Genomic DNA, 25,252 nt, shown 5'->3' on the forward strand with positions numbered 1-25,252 from the left:
AGGCCTTCTTGTTAAAAAAAACCTTCTTAAAGGTAATTCTAATATAAAAATAATTACTCTAACATAATTTTCAAATATATTTAGTTTTTTTTTTATAAAAAAATTCTTTATTCCAAATAAGATAGAGTAATAATAAATCATAAAACTTATGAATAGAAAAAAATTATATAAACCATATTTTGTTTTTGATCTTTTGTGCATTCATTAGCGGGTTTCCTTAAACTCTTTGGTTAATGTGTGAGAGTATGTGTGGGTGATTGCATGAATAGTCGTTTCCTCTTTTTTTCTCTCTTTTGTTTTAGAGAACTATTAGGGTCTGTGACCAGCCTTCGGCTCTCTTTTAGGCAGGCACCTTGCGGCTGATGGTTTTGATGAGGTCATCGACACGTTCACTTTTACCCGAAAATTGCTTTGGATGTGGTCCAATCATTTGAATGATGGCAGCAACATCAGGGGAAACCTTGAAAGACAAAAACCACAAAAAAAAAGAAAAATAGAAAATTAATAATCCATTTATTAAATAATAATGGTTTCAGAGAAAACGAAAATATTAGTAAACAAATGTGGGAGCATATGTGGGTGGGCATGTTTTATGTCTTTTACGCCAATTGCCAAATGAAAAGATGCTATAGATGTGAACGTAATAAAGCTGCTTCCTACTAGCCTAGTTGGTGGCATTATTGAATTATTGGTGACAGGATCATGGGTTTGATTCCCAGCAGAGGCCTTCGTCGGTTGCTCTTTCTATACCCACCACCGAAAGATGGGGGTATATTAATTTTGTCTTTCCGTTTGCAACACATCGAAACATCCATTTCCTACCCTAAAAAGTATATATATTCTTGATCAGCGTAAAAATCTAAGACATACTAGCCATGTCAGTCCGTCTGTCTGTTGAAATAACGCTACAGTCTTTAAAAATAGAGATATTGAGCTGAAACTTTGCACAGTTTCTTTTTGCATCCACAAACAGGTTAAGTTCGAAGATGGGCTATATCGGACTATATCTTGATATAGCCCCCATATAGACCGATCCACCGATTTAGGGTCTTAGGCTCATAAAACCCACATTTGTTATTCGAATTTGCTGAAATTTGGGACAGTGAGTTGTGTTAAGCCACTCGACATCCTTCTTCAATTTGGCTCAGATCGGTACAGCTTCGGATATAGCTGCCATATAGACCGATCTCTCAATTTGAAGTTGTGTTCCCATAAAAGGCGCATTTGTTGTCCGATGTCACCGAAATTTGGGACAGTGAGTTGTGTTACGCCACTCGATATCCTTCTTCAATTTGGCCCAGAACGGTTCAGATTTGGATATAGCTGCCATATAGACCGATCTCTCGATTTGAGGTTTTGGTCCCATAAAAAGCCCATTTATTGTCCGATTTCGAAATTTCGGACAGTGAGTTGTTTAAGGCCCTTCGACATGCCTCTTTAATTTGGCTCAGATCGGTTCAGATTTGGATATAGCTGCCATATAGACCGATCTCTCGATTTAAGGTCTTGACCCTATATTAGGCACATTTATAATCCGATTTCGCTGAAATATGGCACAGTGACTTATGTTAGGCTTTTCGATGTCCGCACCGTATATGGTTCAGATCGGTCTATATTTGGATATACTTTCTTTACTTTAATTAGATATGACAGAATATTTGTTCCACTAGCCGAACGTAGAATAGCGTTCCAAGCGCCTCGATCTTCTGTGCTCATTCTGAAATCTCTGACACCAAGTTTCGAGATGTCTTCCACAACTTGATCTTTCCATCGGGCTTTTGGTCTTCCCGGTTTACATGTACCACTGTGTTTGCCTTCAAAAGACTTCTTTGCTGGAGCTTCTTCATCCATTCTGACAACATGACCTAGCCAATGCAGCCGTTGTATTTTGATGCGTGTAACTATGCTTTCGTCGTCATACAGCTCGTGGCTCCATTAACCCAAACTGGTTCTTATATCTTACGAAGAATTTTTCTCTCAAATACTCCAAGTACTGCCTCATCTGCTTTCACAAGTACCCATGCTTCGGAATCAAGAACAGCACGGGTAGTATCAGTGTCTTGTATAGTGTAATCTTCGTCCGTCGAGAGGTGGCCTTCTTTCTAAACTGCTGACTTAGTTAAAAGTAGCATCTGTTTGCCAGTATTATTCTTCGCTTAATCTCAAAACTGGTGTCATTCATTTCGAGTACGGCGGTGCCGAGGTAGATAATGTTACTGACTGTCTCAAAGTTGTGGTTCCCAACTTTCTCCATTTTTTTTTATCTGCTGGGTTGTGCAAGGCTTTTTGGGAGTTGGACTCTTTCGATTCTTTCAAAGGCTGCAGTTACTATTTCCGGTGACCGACCTATGATGTCGATGTCGTCGGCATAGGCGAGTAGCATGTGTTCTCAGATCTTTTCACATCTGCATCTTGTATAATCTTCTCCAGCAGGGTATTAAAGAGATCACACAATAGGCTGTCTCCTTGTCTGAAACCTCGTTTGGTATTAAATGGTTCCGAGAGATTCTTTCCTTTTCTTACTGAGGAACGCGTATCAGCAAGTGTCATCCTGCAGAGACTCATTAATTTTCCAGCGATACCAAACTCAGACATAGCTTGAAATACCTTTGAACGTAAAGGAATATCGAAGGGGGCTTTGTAGTCAACAAAGAATGGTAGGTATTGATTTGTTCTTCTCGGGTCTTTTTCAGGATTTGGCGCAGTGTGAATATCTGGTCTAGGGTGGATTTACCAGGTCTAAAGTCGCATTGATAGAGCCCAATTATCTCATTGACTTTAGGCTTTTATCTTCCACACAGTACGCTCGAGAGTATCTTGTATGAGATGGGGAGGAGACTTATTCCTCTGTAGTTGGCATATTCCGTCTTGTCTCCTTTCTTGTGTACGGGACATAGTATGCTGAGATGCCAATCATCGGGTATAGGCATAGGCGAGTAGCATGTGTCGCCTCCGGTCTTAAATAGTTCAGCAGGTAACCCGTCGGCTCCTGCTGCCTTGTTGTTCTTTAGTCGGACCTCATTACTTGGACCTCATTCTATACCATCATCGTCGGACACTAGCAGTTGGGTAAAATGTTCTTTCCATATCCTCATCATGTTATCTGTATCAGTTATCAGATTTCCTTCTTTGTCTCTGCAGGTGGATGTACCTGCACCAAAGCCATCGGTTTGATGTTTAATTCTTTGGTAGAATCTCCGGACTTCATTCCGACTCCTGTACCTCTCAATTCGTGCACACTTACGTATTTCCATTTCCTTTTTCTTTTGGCGGAATAGAAGTTTCTTCTCTCTCCTTTTCTCGCGATACCTAAATTTGTATATGGCTACCAAAAAGACCAATATTTTGATCTGCAAAATTGAACAGTGATTTGTACTTAGCAGACCTCTCAATATCCGTGTCGAGTTTGCTCCAAATCGGACCATATTTCGATAAAGCTGAGATGGGGGCATATGTTATGAATTTTCACCGGATTATGACGAAAGGTGGTTTACATCTATACCCGAGGTGGTGGGTATCCAAAGTTCAGCCCGGCCGAACTTAACGTCTCTTTACTTGTTTCGTTTGCTTTGGTCGTCAACGTTAAGGAAGTCCATTTTCACTATTGCTTTGTTTCTCAGAGTAATTTTTCCGGGTGCAGGTTATTTGCCCAACGCCTCAATCGCATAGATTATGTGGAATCGCGCATGTATCCCTCGATATTGCAAGCCGATTGTTTCCAGATCCGACGTCGCCTCCAGCCGCCCCTACGCTGATGTTGGCCATTGGTTATTTTATGACGCCAATAACTCGCCTTGTACTCTACTCTACTCTACTCTACTCTACTCTACTCTACTCTACTCTACTCTACTCTACTCTACTCTACTCGACTCTACTCTACTCTACTAGACTCTACTCTACTCTACTCTACTCTACTCTACTCTACTCTACTCTACTCTACTCTACTCTACTCTACTCTACTCTACTCTACTCTACTCTACTCTACTCTACTCTACTCTACTCTACTCTACTCTACTCTACTCTACTCTACTCTACTCTACTCTACTCTACTCTACTCTACTCTACTCTACTCTACTCTACTCTACTCTACTCTACTCTACTCTACTCTACTCTACTCTACTCTACTCTACTCTACTCTACTCTACTCTACTCTACTCTACTCTACTCTACTCTACTCTACTCTACTCTACTCTACTCTACTCTACTCTACTCTACTCTACTCTACTCTACTCTACTCTACTCTACTCTACTCTACTCTACTCTACTCTACTCTACTCTACTCTACTCTACTCTACTCTACTCTACTCTACTCTACTCTACTCTACTCTACTCTACTCTACTCTACTCTACTCTACTCTACTCTACTCTACTCTACTCTACTCTACTCTACTCTACTCTACTCTACTCTACTCTACGCTACTCTACTCTACTCTACTCTACTCTACTCTACTCTACTCTACTCTACTCTACTCTACTCTACTCTACTCTACTCTACTCTACTCTACTCTACTCTACTCTACTCTACTCTACTTTTCACTACTCTACTTCGAACGGCGTGCCGCAGTGCGTGACCTCTTTGGAAAGAAGTCGATAAGTTGTCAGCTGAACGATTTAACACATTGTCGAGGATATTTTGTAAGGCATTGAGATCTACAGTCAATGAGTTAATGGGTCCCTATCAATGTATCCTTAAATCCTTTAAATCCCTTACTGAGCAAATATTTTTACTACACCAGACCAAGGTCCAGGAATCTTCTACCGAATGGCAGTTTATGTTTTTTACATTCATGTTTGTGATATGATAACCTTAGCTTATTCTGTTTAAACTCACCTCTAAAAATCTAGCCAAAGCTTTGCAAGCACGGAAAATTTGGTCTTCATTGGGACTGCTTTGGAAGAATTGTAAAATTGCCATGGTTAATTCAACAGCAACATCATCAAAGACCTGTTTACCAAAATAAACGAGATTTCCATTTAAAAGGAAGTTTCCTATAAAAAGGAGCTGCAACTTCAAACTTACCACAGTCTTAACTTCTTTAATGGCCACATTGTAGAGCATCATGGTGCCGATATTCTTTAACATGGGACAATTGGAGAGTATACAATGTACAGCAACTTTGGTGGTGACGCGGATATTTGAGAGAGTTTGACCACTGTATTCCCATTCGGATATGTATAAAAGCCATTCAGAGGGACTGACATGTTCAAAGAGATTGCACATCTAAAGGAGGGGAAGAGATACATGTTAACGAAAGCAATAAAGCAATTATATAGGTGTACATTTCTGCCCGGCCAATTTTTATATGGCCTACAACAAAAGCTGTGTTGGGCATTCAAAGCTTGGCCAAACCAAATTAAATGTTTTTTGTAAATTTAATTTCAATTTATATGAGATTATTATACGTTAATTTATTTTGTTTGTATTCACTTTATTTTTATTTGTTTTATTTTTATTTTTATTTATTTTAGTTTTATTTTTATGTTTTTTATTTGTTTTATATTCGTCTTGGCTTTTTACAGCCGGGTCATCTGAATCAATTCATATATTTGCGTATTTTAGTCGAGCTGAATCGCCAATCGAATGTTACACACATAGAGGAGATTATTAAATGAGTTTTGAAGAGAAGAAATTGCCAGATTTTTTCAGTGAATAAGGATACAGGTACCACACCACTGGTGGACGCGTTTCGATTATTGGTAACATAATCATTTTTAACACCATCGTGGATCATATCCGTTTGTTTGACACATAATTGTTGCGTAATGATCTTACCTACATTAGATCAAGCGTTGAAATGTGAATGGTAGGCCAGTCAGAAGGACGGATATAAGCCAAGATGTTGTTGAAATTGATTATCTGACCAATAAACGAAACGCGTCTACCAGTGGTGTGGCATCTGTGGAAATTTTGCAGAAACCACTTTTTTAGCCCAAGGACAAACACTATTAGTTTTGTTAAAAATCAGTTAAGATTTGGATATAGCTCCCATATATATGTATCGCCCGATTTGCACTTAAATGACCGTAGTACCTACAATTTTCAACAGATCTGCACAAAATTTGCCACGGATTGTTTTGTTACTGATTTTAGGTTAGGTTGAGAAGAGGGTGCATATATTAATCCGCCCCATGCCACTATGGACCTTCACCTAATCGGCTTGTTTTGCGCTCTAAAAACTATAAAGTAATCTCTAAAAAGCAAATTTTAAGTTAGGAATTCCCTGATACTTACAAAATCCTTAATTGTTTTCAATACTACTCCCCTAAGTTGGTTCATATCTTGTTTTGTGCCTCCACCTAAGTGCCGGTATCTGTTAGGGGCAATGACAAAGGAAATACTCTAACGTCTCATCATTTTCCCCGCATGTATTACACATGATATCACTTGCCGCACCGATTTTACATAAGTGAGCTCGTAGTCCTATGTGTCCCGTTATGATACCAATAGCTATACTTACCTCCTTCTTGCTTCCTTTCAGTAATAGCCTCGCCTTCGGATATCCCCTTAGGATTTTCACCGTCCTACCGACCGGTTTGCTGTTCCACAATGTTGTATGCGCAATCGCCGCCCACTCCCTTCGGGTTAACCAAGTTTATTGACGGCAATCCTCTGGCCTTCACCGCCAAATCGTCTGCCCTTTCATTTCTCCTTACTCCGTTATGGCCCGGCACCCAAACGATGCGTATTTTGTCATCCTCAGAGAAGGCGTTAATCTCTTTCTTACATTGCAAGACTGTTCGTGACCTTACCGGCAGGGTTGTTATTGCCCTTATGCCAATTTTACTATCCGTAAAGCTGTTCACACTCGACGTCCTCGCGTTAGCACCACACCACTAAACGCATTCCATGATCGCCCGCATCTCAGCCAGCCTGCAGTACCGTATAATGGTCAGGCAGTCTAAAACAGATCTCAGTCTCTGGGTTCTTAATGTAAACCCCCAGGCCCACTCTGTCCTCTAGCTTTGATCCAACCGTGTAACATGACCTTCCAGATGACAATACTAGGGTTCCGTCAATCCAAGACTGTGCCGATGGCAGCAGTCCCTCGCACTCGACTTCAAGGTTCATCTCAGGTATCCGATCGGAAACTCTTCCCTTCCTTCCAGGTTTCCCATCGTCGCCTCGATTATACCGCGATGGTATGTGCAGCTCCCATCCTCAATCCATTCTCCCATCGCCTTAAGTCTCATAACCGCAGTGGCTGCCTCACACTTAATCTGTATGTCTATGGATCGGATATCTAGTATGGTCTCCAGTGCCCTAGTGGGCATGGTCCTCATCGCTCCGCCTATGCCAAGACAACATGTTCTCTGAACCTGTAGTATGGTCCTTATGTTGCACTTTTTCTCCATTGCAGTCCCCCAAACTACTGAGGCGTAAGTAAGTATTGGTCTAATCGCGCTCCTGTAGATCTAGTGGACTGTCCTCAGATTCAGGCCCCATTTCGAACCTACGGCCCGTCTACATAGTGGCCAACAACTTTGAGCCTTCTCAGTACGCTCCCTGAATGTAACACTTCCAATTCAGATTCCTGTCCAAGATCACACCTAAGTTTTTTACCTTGTCAAATATCGAAATCGTCTTATTGAGGAAACGCGGTGTGTTAAATTGGCCCACCTTCGTCTTCCTCGCGAACAGGCATATTTCAGTCTTCTCTGGGTTAACATTGAGACCTCTGGGTGTAGCCTAGTCATAGGTCATATGCAAGATTCGTTTGGCCCTTCTGCATAGCTCGTTCGGATCCTTACCCCTTAGAAGTATTATAACATCGTCTGCGTAGCAGACGGGTTCAAATCCCACCACATTCAGCAGCCGTAATAGGTCAAATATGGTGGTCTTAATATTCAGATTTAAATATAGCTCTCATATAGATATATCTATTGGCCGAATTTATAATTGTAGGATATGTGTAGGGTATTATATAGGCTCCGCCCGCCTTTTGCCTTTCCTTACTGTATTTAATTTAATTTAATTTATTTTTTTTAGGTTTTTTTTTTAATATTTTATTTTATATTATTTTTTATTTTATTTTGTTTTGATTTATTTTATTTTATTTTATTGTATTGTATTTTATTTTATTTTATTTTATTTTATTTTATTTTATTTTATTTTATTTGATTTTATTTTATTTTATTTTATTTTATTTTATTTTATTTTATTTTATTTTATTTTATTATATTTTATTTTATTTTATTTTATTTTATTTTATTTTATTTTATTTTATTTTATTGTATTTTATTTTATTTTATTTTATTTTATTTTATTTTAAATTGTTTCTATTTCATTTTATTTTATTTTATTTTATTTTATTTTATTTTATTTTATTTTATTTTATTTTATTTTATTTTATTTTATTTTATTTTATTTTATTTTAAATTATTTGTTTTGTTTACGTCATTTTTTTATCTTCTCTCTAAAACTTACAAACAAAGCCCAGGCCTGCTGCTCCTCCGGTGTGTGCTTCTCAATGTCAAATCCAAAATTCATGAGAGTATGATCGCGACGATCCTGATGCAGAATTATGATGACATCATCTTTTAAAGCTGCAAAAGCCAAAGTACGGATCATATGTATCCGGGTGTCGGGCGAGAATGTCTGTTCCCTCAACACTCTTTGTACAAACACCAAGAAATTGTCACCTAAGGCCCAGGAACCTTCATCTTCGATCAAATACTGATGCAATTCTTCAATGGCCACCTCTTCATCTTTGGAAATTTTGCCATCCAACAATTTGACAAGGCACTCCAATTCAGTCTTTATCTGCAAGGAAATATGGGAATGGGGATCATTGACATCATGAAAAAGGTGGACAAAGCAAACAAAAAAATAAGACGGAAAAAGAAAAGTTGATATGCGAAAACAAAAACAAAAATAAAGACAAATTTAAGACACAATAATTTTATTAAAAACAAGTGCAGTACGTGTATGTTTCGCATTTAACTGTTGAAATTAAAACAATTTTGGGGTAAACAGTTTATTAACCCCTTGTGGGCAGGGGGGTTGCAGCAACTTACATTTATATCTTTGCATGTTAGCGCTGGTTCACGTGGAATTTCCTTTTCCTCTGTGGATGAGCAACGTTCCTTGCCATTCTGTTGCTGGTTGTTCTGTGTCACCGATGTTGTCTCACCGTTAGCATCCGACATTTTGTTGTATTTGTGTGTTGATGGCCTCTCTAGAATACCTTCAGTTTAGGGTGGGGGCGATGTGAATGACGCTCTTGATGCGATCGTTTCTGAAAATAAATATTGAAACGTAATTTGAAAACAACCCGAAATATGGACAATATGAGGGGGTCAGCAAGAAGAGAGAGAGAGAGGTCATATGTGCAGTTGTTGTTTATTTTTAAAAATTAACATTAAAGGTGTCCAATAAACAATATTTTTGATAATTATTTATAATATGCTTAAACGAAACCCACACATGGGGAAATATGTATAGGGCAGCGAAATGAAAACCAAAGTGGATTTGTGTATATACTTTGGCATTCCAAGAGTAACATGTGGGGGAAGTTGAGATACTTTACGAGATATTCATATTTGTCCTTTTTTTTGGGTAATTTTTGTTCATATTTGGCTGAAAATTGCTTGCAATTCTTAGAAAAGCATTTGAGTCCTTGACAATGTACTGTTAGGGTCTTTTAGGTTCCCTTCTTCGAAAGGGTTTGAAAACTCTTTTCAAATGGCCACTTCTTCACCTGTGGTAGCCGTTGCCTTGTTCACAGCTTGAGTGGTCTCTTAGGCAGTGGAGAGGCAAACCAGGTCCCGATTCTTTGCCTTAATGGTGTCCTTTAGGGTCTCGCAGAATAGCACCTAACTTCCACCCCTGCGCATCACGAGGAGAATTGCATCAGGTTTTGTCCTCTGGACGAAGCGGGCAACTACTTCAGCTTCCTTCGGTTTCGCTTTTCTTCCTTTCGACAGTTTTCGCTGGTAGTCTCAATTCTACTGTTTTAATCTTCTTTTTTCTTACCGGTGTTGTTATTGACTGGCGGGTGACAAGAGGAAAGCCTCAGGGGGCGGGTTGTTCTCGCCGAATCTGTGGAATCTCATGATGAATGAAATCCTGTTGGATTTTGGCGGAGATGGTACGAAGATACTGGCTGGTCCGAGGCAAGTTTCCGTTCACTATTACCTAGATCATGGAAATGTCACTAGGAAGGTTGTGTGTGAGGTTGCGTTGGACTACCAGAAATGGGTGAGGAACCAATCCAAGGAAAATGGAGCAGGTGCTCTTCACTCTCAGATGTAAGATACCGGAGTTTAGACTCCCGTCCTAGGACGGAATCACCCTGCAGCTGTTAAAGTAGGCGAAGTATCTTGGCATAATCCTCGATTCGTAGCTGTACTGGAAGAGGAACACGGAGGTAAGAAGCCGTAAGGCATAGTGCGCTTTTTACTCCTGCAGTAGGATGTTCGGTGGAAAGTGGGGAGTAACCCCCCAGTACCAATAAGGCACTGGTATGGATAAGAGGACTTCGTACGAGGGAGTTCGAGATGGTGCAGAGATTGGATTGTGCTAGAGTCACCGGAGCAATGAGATCCGCATCGCAGGCAGGAAAGAAGCCATAAGGCATAGTGCGCTTTTTATTCCTGCAGTAGGATGTTCGGTGGGAAGTGGGGAGTAACCCCCCAGTACCAATAAGACACTGGTATGGATAAGAGGACTTCGTACAAGGAGTTCGAGATGGTGGAGAGGTTGGACTGTGTTAGAGTCACCGTAGCACTGAGCTCCGCATCGCAGGCAGGTCTAGAAACGATGCTGGATATGCAGTCCATTGGGAACTGCGCCAACATGTCGCGCTTAGGCTGAGAGAGATCGGCCTGTTGAAGGAGGACAGAGTGGCTACAGTTACATCCAGGAAGGTAGACTGTGGAGGATCTCCAACTATCTGGCAGCGTTACCGATTGGGATTAGAAAATTCATTGGATGGAGGGCGAATGCTGTGTTTGAGTGGGATGAGAACTCAATTTTCAATGATGGCTACAAGATGGGGTGAGGGACTGGAGTGGGGGTCTACTCCGACACACACAACATTGGTATGACTCTCACTCTACCGGACGAGGGTAGGCGCAAGTAAAAATTCTGGTAAGGGATGCATGCAAATTTGCGCATGAACATTCCATTAAGGAGCAGGGTCAAACTTTTCACATATCAGAAGGAGTTCCACTTTAGGTTCTCATTTCTTTGAGAACCTGTCTGATTTAGCAAATGTGAACATTCGCAAGTTTTTGGGCTTTTTAAAGCGATCTGGATGGTCCAATGGTAGGAACTAGAAGGCATCTTCCTTCTTCTGTTCCTGTGGTATCATAATGGATCAAAACGTCTAAGTGAATCTGATGGCAGATTGCCACTTAAATCTATCCTAACATTTCACACATCAACGAGTGCTGTTCGATTTAAGTTTAAGCTCAATGATAAGGAGCCTCCTTTTTATATCCGAACGGAGTGTCGCAGTGCGACACCTCTTTGTGGAGAAGTTTTTACATGGCTGCCATATCAAATGATACAGTACCAAACAAATGTCGCCAGCATTAGGAGGGGAAAACCAACGGTGAAAATTTTTTGATGTTCTCGTCAGGATTCGAACCCTCACGTTCAGAGTCATACGTAGACATGCTTAGCTCTGCTCTACGGTGGCCTCCTAAGTAAGGTAAGAGATAAACTGCCCTCAAAACTCAGCATTGATGAGGACAGTTTGGCGGTATAGTGCTCAAGGCCTCGGGTTCGAGTACGGCACATTGTTCGCAGTTCCTGGATAGGTTCCGCGTCCACGGTGTGACGCTGATGTGGATTTCCGGACATGAACGGATTCCAGGGAAGGAAAGGGCGGACGAATGCGTCAGAAGGGGTTCGTCGGCTCCGGGCGAACCTGTCACTGGTCATGCCTGCGTTCCATTTGTCGAGCTGCTGAAAATAGTAGATGAGATGGCCAGAGCGGAATCGGTAGCGTGACGGGACTCAGCTGACAGGAATTATAAACGGACACTGTGCCATAGGCCGTGCATGGGAATACGGCACAATGACTTCTGCAGCAGTTGTCTTGCTGAGGATGAGTAGAAAACTGTCGAGCACTTGCAGTGTTCATGTTCGGATCTGCAGGGATATAGGCTCTCCTTTCTGGGGAGGCGGTATTTCTGCGATCTGGGTGATCTGACGACCGTACCTCTGGGTTGTCTCATGAGATTTGTGATGGGAACGGCACAGTTAAGACGGAGGCTGCAATAAGATTCGGCGTAGGTACATAGGTGCTAGCGGGAGGGATAGGAGTTTTCACCCCCCGCTCTGGTTCTCCACTCATTCTGTTTCTTTTATTCTTATATAACCTTTGGATGGGGTCCGAGGTCTTACATCTTCTTTCTCTTCTCCTTCTTTCTAGGGTACCTCAATGGGCCAAACTGGCCTTCCAGTTAACTTACCATTGGTGGAACACCCATTCAACCTTACCTAACCCATCATCGACTGCACCCGGTGCCCTCATCATATTCTGCACTATCAAAGACGTCGACATGTCATTCAATGTTGTAGGAGTCTCTGTAATGTTGGGCCTATTTAGTTGTTACTGCTCCTCCGCTGTTTATTAGATTTTGCGGCAACTTTCTACATAACCAGGTGTTCTTCTACACTAGATATGGTCTATAATACACCATTCTGAACATTTCTGCTGATATTTTTGTACCCACCACTACATGATGGGGGAATACTAATCTAGTCATTCCGTTTGAACCACCTTGAATTATTCGTCTATGAAGTGTATATATTTTTGACCGTCTCGACGTTCTGAGTCGCCATGTCCCTCCGTCCGTCTGTCGAATCCACGATAGCGGTCGAACAGGTTGAGCCAGCCACTTGAAATTTTGCACAAATACTTACTATTAATGCAGGTAGTTGGAGATTTCAAATGAGCTATATCGGTGCAGATTTGGATATAGCCTCCACATAAACCGATTCCCGGATTTGACTTCTTGAGCTCATAGAAGCCTAAATTTTTATCCGATTTGAATGAAATTCGGAGCAAAGACTTGCATTATGTCTTCCAACATCAATGCCATGTATAATCCGAATAGATATATAAACTGATATAGCCTCCATTTAACTTCTTGAGCTCCTAGAAGCCTATATTTTCCTCCGATTTGGCTGAAATTTGGAAAAAAAATACACGAGTTCTGACTTCCAGCGTCCGTGCTATGTATGATCCGAGTCGGTCTATAAAAAGATATAGCTCCTATATAAACCGATACCCCGAATTACCTTCTTGAGCCCCTAGAAGCCTCCATTTTCATCCGATTTGGCTAAAATTTGGATCCATGGTGGTGGGTACGCAAGATTCGGCCAGGCCGAACTTAGCACGCTTTTATTTGTTCTGTCTGCCTATGGCTAGTCGCACCAGGGGAATGACTTGACTTTCCTAGATCATCAGTAAGAGAGGCAGATCGACACACACCATATTTGCGTCGACTATAAAGCTTATTTCGAAAGCCTTATTTCAAAGGCATTTCAAGTCATAACGAAGTTAAGTATCGTTGCGGTTAAAATACCTGCATGTACATCAGAAAAAATTTGTTAGCTGTGCTTATATCCTTCTCGAAATTTGAGCCATGTAAAAACTTATTTACCAAGAGGTGTCGCTAGGCGGCTTGCCGTTCGGAATGGACATAAAATATGAAGTCCCTTATCGTTAAGCTAAATCTTTACTTGGACTGCATCCTGCTCCTTAGGGGAATGTATATTGTATTGTATGCTCATAAATAAAGTTCATCCGAAGAAATTGACAAATGCCATGCATGATAAGTGGTGGCTAAGATTCAACCCAGCCGAACTTATTGAACTTTTACTGTTCTATTGGCCAAGAAGAGGAAATATACTGGTATGTACACAACGCCTACACAACATGAGCGTCAAAATTTGTCAATTGCAAGGAATAAATATACAGTGGTGGGGAGACGCCGTGTTGTGTAACGAAAAATCGACTTTTTATTAATGAATATGTCGCCATACAATGGCGATGAATATATTGTTTACGATAACATAATGTATTTATATAATTAATTGTCCATATTATTTATGGACATTTGAAAATGACACTTAATTTTGTTAATTTATACATGGATGAGATTTTAGAGATGTAGTCTAATCCCCTAAATATTATTTCCTCCTTTCATATACACAACACAGTGGGTGGAATTGTTTAACAAAGTTGTGCAATAGAAAAATATTAAAACCTCAATAAAAATTGAAAAGTTTTCGACAAATCTAACTATTCGCTTGAAGTTATTTTTTATTTATACTGATTCCCCCACTGTGCCTTTATTTACATATAAAAATATCTATGAATATAATATAACATCTTTATTCGCTTGCTATCTTCCTGCATAATGCCACAATTTACGCTCAATTGTTGTTCGCTGTCATGCTGAAAGCTCAAATTATTTACACGTTTTACACTACGCCATGTCATTTTTGTTTTTAGACTTTGTTTTTGTTTATTTTCGGTACGTGTTTTCTTTTTGCTTCATATAGCCGATGCCACTGTGAGAACAGTTTTGTTAACCTCAATTTTTGAAAAGTTTCCAAAAAACAACAATTTTTTTTTGTTAGCGTTTAATTATAAACAAATGAAATATTTGGAATTTGTAAATATTTGAGAAATTTTGTTCATACCCTCCACCATGGGATGGGGGTATACTAATTTAGTCATTCTGTTTGTGACACCTGGAAACGTGAGTCTAATTGTCATGACATTTTAAGTCGATCTAGCCATGTCCGTCCGTCTGTCTGTCGAAAGCATGCTAACTTTCCAAGGAGTAAAGCTAGCCGCTTGAAATTTTGCACAAATACGTCTTATAAGTGCTGCTCGATTGGGATAGTAAATGGGCCATATCGGCCCATGTTTTGATATAGCTGTCATATAAACCGATCTTAGATTCTGAGTTCTTGAGCCACTAGAGGGCGCTATTTTTATCCGATTTGGCTAAAATTTTGCCAGAGACGTTTTGTTATGATTTTCAACTACTGTGCTAAGCATGGTTCAAATCGGTCCATAACCTGATATAGCTGCCATATAAGCCGATCTGAGTCTTGACTTCTTGACCCTCTAGAGGGCGCAATTATTATCCGATTTGACTGAAATTTAGCATGAAATGTTTTGTTATGGTTTCCAAAAACTGTGCTTAATATGGTTGAAATCGATACATAGCCTGATATAGCTGTCATATAAAACGATCTGGAATCTGGACTTCTTGAGCCTCTAGAGTGCGCAATTATTAATCGATTTGACTAAAATTTAGCTTGACGTGTGTTGTTATGACTTCTTACTACTGTGCCACGTATGGTTCAAATCGGTTCATAACCTGTCATATAAACCGATCTGGGGTCTTGATTTCATGAGCCTCTAGGGGCGCAATTATTATCCGATTTGGCTGACATTTTATACAACGGCTTCTCCCATGACCTTCAACATAAGTGCCAAATATGGTCTGAATCGGTCTATAGCCTGATACAGCTCCCATATAAACCGCTCTACCTATTTTACTTCTTAAGCCCCTAGAGGGCGCAATTATTATTCGAATTAGATGTCTCCAACATAAAATTTAATTATGGTCCGAATCCGGACCATTTTTATACCCTACACTATAGGATAGAGGTGTATTAATTTCGTCATTCTATTTGTAACACATCGACCCTATAAAGTATATATATTCTTGATCGCCGTAAAAATCTCAGACGATCTAGCCATGTCCGTCTGTCTGTCCGATGAAATGACTCTACAGTCTTTAAAAATGGAGATATTGAGCAAAAACTTTGCATAGATTCTTTTTTTTTTTGTTCCCATTCGAAGATGGGCTGTATCGGACTATATCTTGGTATAGCCCCCATATAGACCGATCCGCCCTATTAAGGGTCTGAAGCCGTTAAAATCCACATTTATTATCCGATTTTGCTGAAATTTGAGACAGTGCGTTGTGTTAAGCTCTTCGACATTCCTCTTCAATTTGGCCCAGATGGGTCCAGATTTGGATATAGCTGCCATATAGACCAATCTCTCGATTTAGGGTTTCGAGCCCATAAAAGGCGCATTTAGTGTCCGATTTCCGCGAAATTGGGGACAGTGGGTTGTGTTAGGCACTTCGACATCTTTCTGCAATTTGGCACAGATCGGTGAAGATTTGGATATAGCTGCCATATAGGCCGATCTCTCGATTTAAGGTCTTGGGCCTATAATAGACGCATTTATTGTCTGATTTTGACAAAATTTGGGAAATTGAGTTGTGTTAGGCCCTTTGACATCTCAGATAGGTCCAGATTTGGATATAGCTATCATATAGACCGATCTCTCGATTTATGGTTTGGGGCCCAAAAGGCGCATTTATTGTCCAATATCGCCCAAAATTGGGACAGTGAGTTAGCTTAGGACTTTCAACATTCTTCTTTAATTTGGACCAGATCGATTCAGTTTTCGATATAGCTGTCATATAGACCGATCTCTCGATTTTTTCCATTAAAGGCGCATTTGTTGTCCGATTTCGCCCAAATTTGGGACAGTGAGTTGTGTTAGGCCTTACAACATCCTGGATTTCACCGTAGCTCAGAGGTAAGCATGTCCGCCTATGAATCGTGGCGAGACCATTAGAAAAAATTTTCCCCTCCTAATGCTGGCAACATTTGTGAGGTACTATGCCATGTAAAACTTCTTTCCAAAGAGGTGTCGCACTGCGGCACGCCATTCGGACTCGGTTATAAAAAGGAGGCCCCTTATCATTGAGCTTAAACTTGAATCGGACAGCACTCATTGCTATGTGAGAAGTTTGCCACTGTTCCTTAGCGGAATGTTCATGGGCAAAATTTGCAATTTGCATTATAACGTCCTTCTTCAATTTAGCTCAGATCGGTCCAGATTTGAATGTAGCTGCCATGTAGACCGATTTAAGATCTAGGCCCATAAAAGGCGCATTTATTGGCCGATTTCGCTGAAATTTGTCATAGTGACTAATGTTAGGCTTTTCGACATCCATGTCGTATATGGTTCAGATCGGTCTATATTTGGATGTGGCTACGAAAAAGACCAATATTTTGTTCTACAAAATGTCCGTTTAGATTTTGCTTCAAATCGGACTCTATTTCGATATAGCTGCTATAGGGGTAAAAATTAAGCAGTTTTTGCCGAATTATGACGAAAGGTGGTCTACATATATCCCCTAGGTGGTGGGTATCCAAAGTTCGGCCCGGGCGAACTTATCGCCTTTTTACTTGTTTTGATTTTTCAAAGACTAATTTTTAATTTCATACTCACCACCATATAATGAGGGGTAATCAAATCTTTTTATTCGGCTTGTAACACCTACAAATATTGATCTGCCACTCCATACATTATATATATTCTTGATCATCTTGACAATCTGGGTCGATTTAGCCATGTTCGTCCGTCTGTCCTTCCGGCTGTAGAAATGACGATGGGAGTCGAAAGCGTAAAGCTAGTAGCTTGAATTTTTGCAAGGTTTCTTCTTATTTGTGTAGGTCATTAGGGATTGCAAATGGGCCATATCAGTTCAGATTGGGATATAGCTTCCATATAAACTGATCTCCCGATTTGACTTCTTGAGCCCTTACAAGCCACAATTTTTGTCCGATTTGGCTGAAATTTTGCATGCGGTGTTCTGTTATGACTTCCAACAACTGTGTCAAGTACGGTTAAAATCGGTCTATAAACTGATATAGCTCCCATATAAATCGATCTACCGATTTAACTTCTTGAGCCCTTACAAGCCGAAATTTGTGTCCGATTTGGCTAAAATGTTGCACATGGTGTTCTTTTATGATTTTCAACAACTATGCTGAGTACCGTCTAAATCGGTTCGTAACCTGTCATAGCTCCCATATAAACCCATTTCCCAATTCGATATCCTGAGCCCTTACAAGCACCAATTTTTGTCCGATTTGGCTGAAATTTTGCATGCTGTGTTCTGTTAAGACTTTCAACAACTGTGCCAAGTACGATCCGACTTGGTCTAAAACCCGATATAGCTCCCATATAAACTGCTGTCTCGATTATCCTGTCTCGATTATCCTTGCTGTCTCGATTATTAAACCCTAGAAGGTTTAGTTTTTGATGGTTTGACAGAAGTCCTTCAACTAAATTTATTTTGTGTAAATTTTTAGCAGAATCCATGATAGTAAGTTCCCAATATTCGACCAATTTTAGTATCTTTTTTATTTTGTTTTATTTCCCTCCCAGGTATTGAATTTTCATTGATTTCCCCACCAACACCATTTGGTGGAACTTCCACTTTATAATTCAATTTTATACGAATTTTTATTATGCGTTACCGAAAACGAAACAACACAGCGAATATTTTGAAATTTTTATTTCTTTCGTCATTATCGTATCGAAAACTGTGAAATCTAAGAATAGCTGCATGTTGCCATCTGTCTGTCTGTCCGTCTAATGTGGTGATATTTCCCCCATACTTTCTTTCAATGTCCGTCCGGCATGTTCGCATTGCACTTTTCCGACAAAATTCGCTCTTGCTGTTTTCAAGTTGGTTTTTTCTTCTCTTCTCTTTTCTTTTCTGTTTTTGATTTTCTCAACATGTCGCCGCTTATTTTTCCACTAAAAATAAAAGTGGCTATTTTCAGAGGATTTCTCATGTCGCATTGCCGCATTCGCCTGTCTTGCTGCCAGCCCACCAAGCTCTGGCTACGCCAATGTTTGTTTGTGATGATGATGATGATGATGAAAATGAAATTCGGAAATTGTGATCAAAAAAGCAAGAAATGTTTGACTGTATGACCATAGCCATAGCCATAGCCGCTGCTGCAATGGCCGATAGTGTCTGAGGAATTTCTAGATTCACTTTCCATTGAATTCCAAGGAATGTGTTTTGTTTTTTTTGCCATGCCCATCAATAAGAGATTTTTTTTATGCCGGCTGTGGCATATCGAGAAAAAGTGTTTATTGCTTAATTCGGAGAAATTTGTTTATGAAAATTAATTTTTTTATTGCGAAATTTTATAGGGATTTAGTCATGTTCTCTGGCAGGGGTGGGGAGGGTAAATCATTTATGATTCAAATTTGATTTTTTTGTTGGTATTTTTGTTTTTTATTTTATTCAAACAACGTGATGAAAACATTTAAAGGTGGGAGCTGCGATTCACCTCATTTGGTGTTAATGAGATTTTGTGTAGCTTGATGTTCTTCTTTTTTTTTTAATTTTTTTTTGTGTGAAACAAAGTCTTTTGAAAACAGAACGTTTCTTCATGAGGAGGAAAAAGGTGACAAAATTGCGTATATGTTATTTTTATCCAAAATATGCAAAAGCTACGCCGTGACGGAAAATTTTGTAGAAATACATTTATTTGACCTGTTTAAGTTTTACATTATAAGGGGGTGTTGCCTTCGAATGTATAGCTCTACTATAGCTTAGCGAAATTTTGCAAATTTTTGAAATAAGATATTTCTTGTGATTGATTGATGACTTGTTCTTTCTGTTCATATTTTTTGTGAAACTATCATGTCAAAAACAAAAAAAAAAAAATGTGAAATCTAGTCGTACAAAAATGGAATCCCATGGTCATTCTAAGTTCCTAAACACCGAACAGGTGTCGACTTATGACGAGCACAACAATTAGGTGATCACAATATGCCAAAAACGACAAAAGTCTGTGATGATTGAAGGTTGTCTTCAACATAATTGATATTTGAGGAAATGTTAAGTTGGTCAGGGTCAACCATGTAGATGAGAGAAATAAACTAAAAAAAAACAAAAATAAAAACAAAAACAAAATTGATAATAAATAGTAAAATAATATAAAATTAAAAAAAAAATAAAATAAAATAAAATAAAATAAAATGAAATAAAATAAAATAAAATAAAATAAAATAAAATAAAATAAAATAAAATAAAATAAAATAAAATAAAATAAAATAAAATCAAATTAAATTAAATAATATAAAATAAAATAAAATGAAATAAAAATAAATTTAAATAAAATAAAATAAAATAAAATAAAATAAAATAAAATGAAAATAAATAAAATAAAAAGAAATAAATTAAAAAAGAATAAAATAAAATAAAATAAAATAAAATAAAATAAAATAAAATAAAATAAAATAAAATAAAATAAAATAAAATAAAATAAAATAAAATAAAACAAAATAAAATAAAATAAAATTAAATTAAATAAAATAAAATAAAATGAAATAAAAATAAATTTAAATAAAATGAAATAAAATAAAAATAAAAGAAATAAAATAAAATAAAATAAATTAAAGTTAAATAAAATAAAATAAAATAAAATAAAATAAAATAAAATAAAATAAAAGAAAATAAAATAAAATAAAATAAAATAAAACAAATAAAATAAAACAAAATAAAATAAAATAAAATAAATTAATAAATAAAGAAAAATAAAATAAAATAAAATAAAACAAAATAATATAAAATAAAATAAGATAACACAAAAATAAAATAAAAAAAATAAAATAAAATAAAACAAAATAAAATAAAATTAAATAAAATATAATAAAATAAAATTAAAAATAAAATAAAATAATATTATATAAAATAAGATAACACAAAAATAAAATAAAATAAAATAAAATAAAATAAAACAAAATAAAATAAAATAAAATAAAATAAAATAAAATAAAATAAAATAAAATTAAATTAAATTAAATAAAATAAAATAAAATAAAACAAAATAAAATATAATAAAATAAAATATAATAAAATAAAATAAAATAAAATAAAATAAAATAAAATAAATCAAAATAAAATAAAATTAAAAATAAAATAAAATAAAATAATATAATATAAAATAAAACAAAATAAAAAATAAAATACAATACGGTAAAGAAAATAAAACAAGTAAAAGTGAGCTAAGTTCGGCCGGGCCGAATCTTATATACCCTCCACCATGGATCGCATCTGTCGAGTTCGTTTACCGGTATCTCTTTTTTGGCAAACAAAGGATAAAAGAAAACAATTGCAATGCTATTGGAGCTATATCAAGTTAAAGCCCGATTACCATAATTTAATTGAATGTTACAGACTATAGAAGAAGTCGTTGTGTAAAATTTCAGCCAAATCGAATAGGAATTTGCCCTTTAGAGGCTCAAGCCGTATGAGGCTAGAGACCGATTCAGACCATATTTGTCATGTATATTGAAGGTCATGGGTGAAGCCATTGTACAAAATTTCAGGCAAATCGGATAATAATTGAGACCTCTTGAGGCTCAAGAAATCAGTATCCCAGATCGGTTTATATGGGAGCTATATCAGGTTATGGACCGATATAAACTATGTTTGGCACAGTTATTGAAAGTCATAATAAAACACCTCATGCTAAAATTCAGCCAAATCGGATAAGAATTGTGCCCTCTAGTGGTTCAAGAAGTCAAGATCCTAAATCGGATTATATGACAGCTATATAAGGTTATGAACTGATTTGAACCATTCTTAGCACAGATGTTGGAAGTTATACCAAAACATGTCATGCAAATTTTCAGTCAAATCGGATAACAATTGCGCCCTCTAGAGGCGATATCCCGAAACGATTTATATGGCACCTATATCAGGTTATGAACCGATTTTAACCATACTTAGCAAAGTTATTAAAAGTCATACCGAAACATGTCATGCAAATTTGCAGCCAAATTGGATAAGAATTTCCACCTCTAGAGGCTCAAGAAGTCAATATTCCAGATCGGTTCATATGACAGCTATATCAGCCTAGGGAACGATTTGAACCATATTTGGTGCAGTTATTGTAAGACATATGGAACACACATCATTCATATTTGCAGCCAAATCGGATAAGAATTGCGCCCTCTAGTGGCTGAAGAAGTCAAGTCTCCAGATCGGTTTACATCGTTCTATAACATATCAGGTTATAGAACGATGTGAACCATATTTGGTACAGTTATAGGAATTCACAACGAAACACGTCATGCATAATTTCAGCCAAGTTTTATAAGAATAACGCCCTCTAGTGGCTCAAGAAGTCAAGATCCAAGATCGGTTTATATGACAGCTTTACCAGGTTATGGACCGAATTGAACCATACATACAGTTATTGGAAGTCGAAGCGAAACATGTCTTGCAAATTTTCAGCCAAATCGGATAACAATTACACCCTCTAGAGGCTCAAGAAGTCAAGATTCCAAATCTGTTTATATGACAGCTATATCAGTTTATGGACCGATTTGAACCATATTTGGCACAGTTATTGGAAGTCATAACGAAACACGTCATGCATAATTTCATTCAAGTCGTATAAGAATAACGCCCTCTAGTGGCTCAAGAAGTCAAGATCCAAGATCGGTTTATATGGCAGCTTTATCAGGTTATAGACCGATTTGAACCATACTTAGCACAGTTATTGGAAGTCATAATGAAACACATAATGCTAGTTTCAGCCAAATCGTAAAAGAATTACGCCCTCTAGTGGCTCAAGAAGTCAAGACCCAAGTTTGCAAATTTTACCCATGAACATTCCGCTAAAGAACAGGGGCAAACTTTTCAAGTATCAATGAGTGCAGTTCGATTCAAGTTTAAGCTCAATGATAAGGGGTCTCCTTCTTATAGTCGAGTCCGAACGACGTGCCGTAGTGCGACACCTCTTTGGAGAGAAGTTTTACATGGCATAGTACCTCACAAATGTTACCACCGTTAGGAGGGGAAACCACCGCCGAAAATTTTTCTGATGGTCTCGGCAGGATTCGAACCCAGGCGTTCAGCGTCATAGGCGGACATGCTAACCTCTGCGCTACGGTGATCTCCTATATTAAAACATGGAACGATATGGCTCATTTACAATTCCAACCTACCTATACTAATAAAAAGTATTTGCGCAATTACAAGCTGCCAGCTTTACTATTTCAAAAATTAGCGTGCTTACGACGGACAGACAAACGGATGGACATGATTAGATCTGTCTAAAATATAGTGACGATCAAGAATATATATACTTTATGGGGTCTTAGATCAATATTTCGAGGTGTTGCAAACGAAATGACTAGACTAGTATACCCCCATCCTATGATGGTGGGTATAAAAATATTGTTGACCTATTCGTAAAATGATCCAATTTAGAAGTTTTGTTTTGGTGACATCGTTGAGGACATGATCTTTGATTGTTTCATGCACTATTTTGGATCAATATTGATATTATATTCAATTGATGGGCATTTTTTCCTTGTTAAAAAATAAAATTTATTCAATTGATGACAGCATTCGTCGCTAATGAAGTCATAGGTGACAAAGTCACCCATTATGTCGTGCATAATATTTTTGTATTAAAATTTTTACAAAATGAATCCAAATGTATTGTCCACATATTTTTAGAATAGTCACTTATCCATGTTAAAGAATTTGTTGATATAGTTTGACGACAACTTTGAAGACAATGTCGCCAATTTTCTCATGCATAGTGCATGAGATGATTGGAAATGAATCATTATCAATACTATTTATATTTTTCTTGATTTCTTCCTTCATCTCATGATTTTAGAATTGGTTTTTTTTGGAGTTTCTCAACTTTCTTCTTATGGTGTGTTCAAAATGCAGGTCCCAAGGTAAAAGTCCATATTAAAAATAAACATTGATCACCAACTAAATCTTATACTAAGTAACTCATATTAGGAGAACATAAAAAGATGTTGTCACCATTACGCATTATGTCAGACAAAAGGGTGAAAAATGTTTCAAAAGTTTTATTTTTATTAGAATTTATTTTTATAAGAATTTGACAAAAGTTCCTCAATATTTTTTATTAAATGTCAGCACTTCACCTTATTTCGAAATTTTTTCAGTTTTTCTTTAGTGAAACAAATTTTTCACAAATTTCCAATTATTTTTCATTTATTTTTTTAGGAATCATTTATTATTCACTTTTTTGGTTTTTTTTTTCGTTTGCAGTTTTCTACAATTCAATTGGGTATCTGTTTTTCTTTAAGGAAATATTTTTGAAATTCTCTACTCACTCGCAATAGAAAATGTAATTAATTTTTGGAAAATTATAAAACACTTTTAGTAGTTGTCTGATGCCCTTTATCACTCTCTCTCTCTCCCTTTTGTTCTTCCAAGCAATTATAGAGAAATCCAAATTTTTCAATGTCTGGCTATGATTTTTCCAAAAATTCTTTTTTCCTCACTTTTTTTTTTGTTGCTGGACACTTCACTCCACTTGGCTCTTGGATCAAATGAAATAATTTTCTTTTTTTTTTTTTGGTTTCAAATATTCCGAGATCAAACAGCAAACGTTACCGCTCGTTTTGAAAATACTTTCGATATTGACCGGCTGGTGTTTCGGCAATGGTGTGCAGAACCAAATTTTCCTTAAATTTGGCTCTTTCTTCGAAAAAAAGAAAGAAAAATAAATGCTCAAAAATCGCTTTGGTGCTGCCGCGCTAGCTGCGGCTACTGCTGTTGCTGTCCAACAATTGCTTCAGACGTATGTACATCCGTCTTCTCACAAGTGCCGTGGTGAATGGGATTTTTAAAAATAGCTGCGAATTACCGGCATACGTCCTATGTTCGCACACGTAGCTGTGCGACTTGAGGTAGTCAGCCGTGTCTCTCGCATAGACAGTCAGCCTTTGCCATAATGCTATGCTGGCGATGATTTCGCTGTAGTTTTCAAATGTTTTGGGTGTTTGTGAATCGTAGACGCCACAAATCCATTTTTCGAAATTGCGCTTGCAACATCAATGGCAGTGGCAATGCTCTCGCAGATTGTGGGTTGTTGGGTCAGAACACAAACAACACTGTGAATAGATCGTCTTGGAAGTTTTGTAGGCAAACGCGTGGGAATATGCAACAGTAGCCGGCCACTAATATTAGGATGCCTTATTGTTATATCCTCCACCATAGGGTGGAAGTAGACTAAGACCCCATAAAGTATATATATTCTTGATCGTCACAAGATTTTAAGACGTTCCAGCCATGTCTGTCCGTCCGTTTGTCCGTCCGTCTGTCTATCGAAAGCACTCTAACTTTCAAAGGAGTAAAGCTAGCCGCTTGAAATACTGCACATGCACTTCTTATCAGTGTAGGTCAGTTGAGATTGTAAATGGGCCATATCGTCCATGTTTTGATATAGCTGTCATATAAACCGATCTTGGCTCTTGACTTCTTGAGCTTCTAGAGGGCGCAATTTTTATTCCATTTGCACATGTCGTTTAAGTATGACTTCCAACAACTGTGCTAATTTTGGTTCCAATCGGTCCATAACCTGGTATAGTTGTCATATAAA

At 37.7% G+C, this 25,252-nt stretch overlaps 1 protein-coding gene across 3 annotated transcripts; it reads right to left on the reverse strand.

The window, feature by feature from the left end:
- Positions 1-91: 91 nt before the first annotated feature.
- On the reverse strand, positions 92-24,547 carry LOC106088670 (uncharacterized). 3 transcript variants are annotated; one of them, XM_059363412.1, is made up of 6 exons: positions 23,982-24,536; positions 9,016-9,236; positions 8,426-8,761; positions 5,021-5,221; positions 4,832-4,945; positions 92-460 (listed from the first exon to the last, which is right to left on the reverse strand). In XM_059363412.1, exons 2-6 carry the CDS (start codon positions 9,145-9,147, stop codon positions 341-343), a joined length of 903 nt encoding a protein of 300 aa, XP_059219395.1. In that variant the 5' UTR covers positions 9,148-9,236; positions 23,982-24,536; the 3' UTR covers positions 92-340. The 3 variants fall into 3 exon arrangements, with proteins under 3 accessions (XP_059219395.1, XP_059219394.1, XP_059219393.1); XM_059363411.1 differs by having other exon boundaries at positions 4,832-5,221; positions 24,153-24,547; XM_059363410.1 differs by having other exon boundaries at positions 4,832-5,221; positions 23,982-24,547.
- Positions 24,548-25,252: the final 705 nt, after the last annotated feature.

The sequence above is a fragment of the Stomoxys calcitrans genome, chromosome 2 (genome assembly GCF_963082655.1).
Source record: "Stomoxys calcitrans chromosome 2, idStoCalc2.1, whole genome shotgun sequence".
Taxonomy (NCBI): Eukaryota; Metazoa; Arthropoda; class Insecta; order Diptera; family Muscidae; genus Stomoxys; species Stomoxys calcitrans.

Bases quoted from the DNA above. Each gene is read 5' to 3' on its own strand.
- LOC106088670 (XM_059363411.1), bottom strand. From the start codon at position 9,147: ATGTCGGATGCTAACGGTGAGACAACATCGGTGACACAGAACAACCAG. The intron at 8,762-9,015 runs GTAAGTTGCTGC...ATTTCCTTGCAG, and splicing joins TAACATGCAAAGATATAAAT to ATAAAGACTGAATTGGAGTG. The intron at 5,222-8,425 runs GTAAGTTTTAGA...CCCCTCCTTTAG, and splicing joins AGCAGGCCTGGGCTTTGTTT to ATGTGCAATCTCTTTGAACA.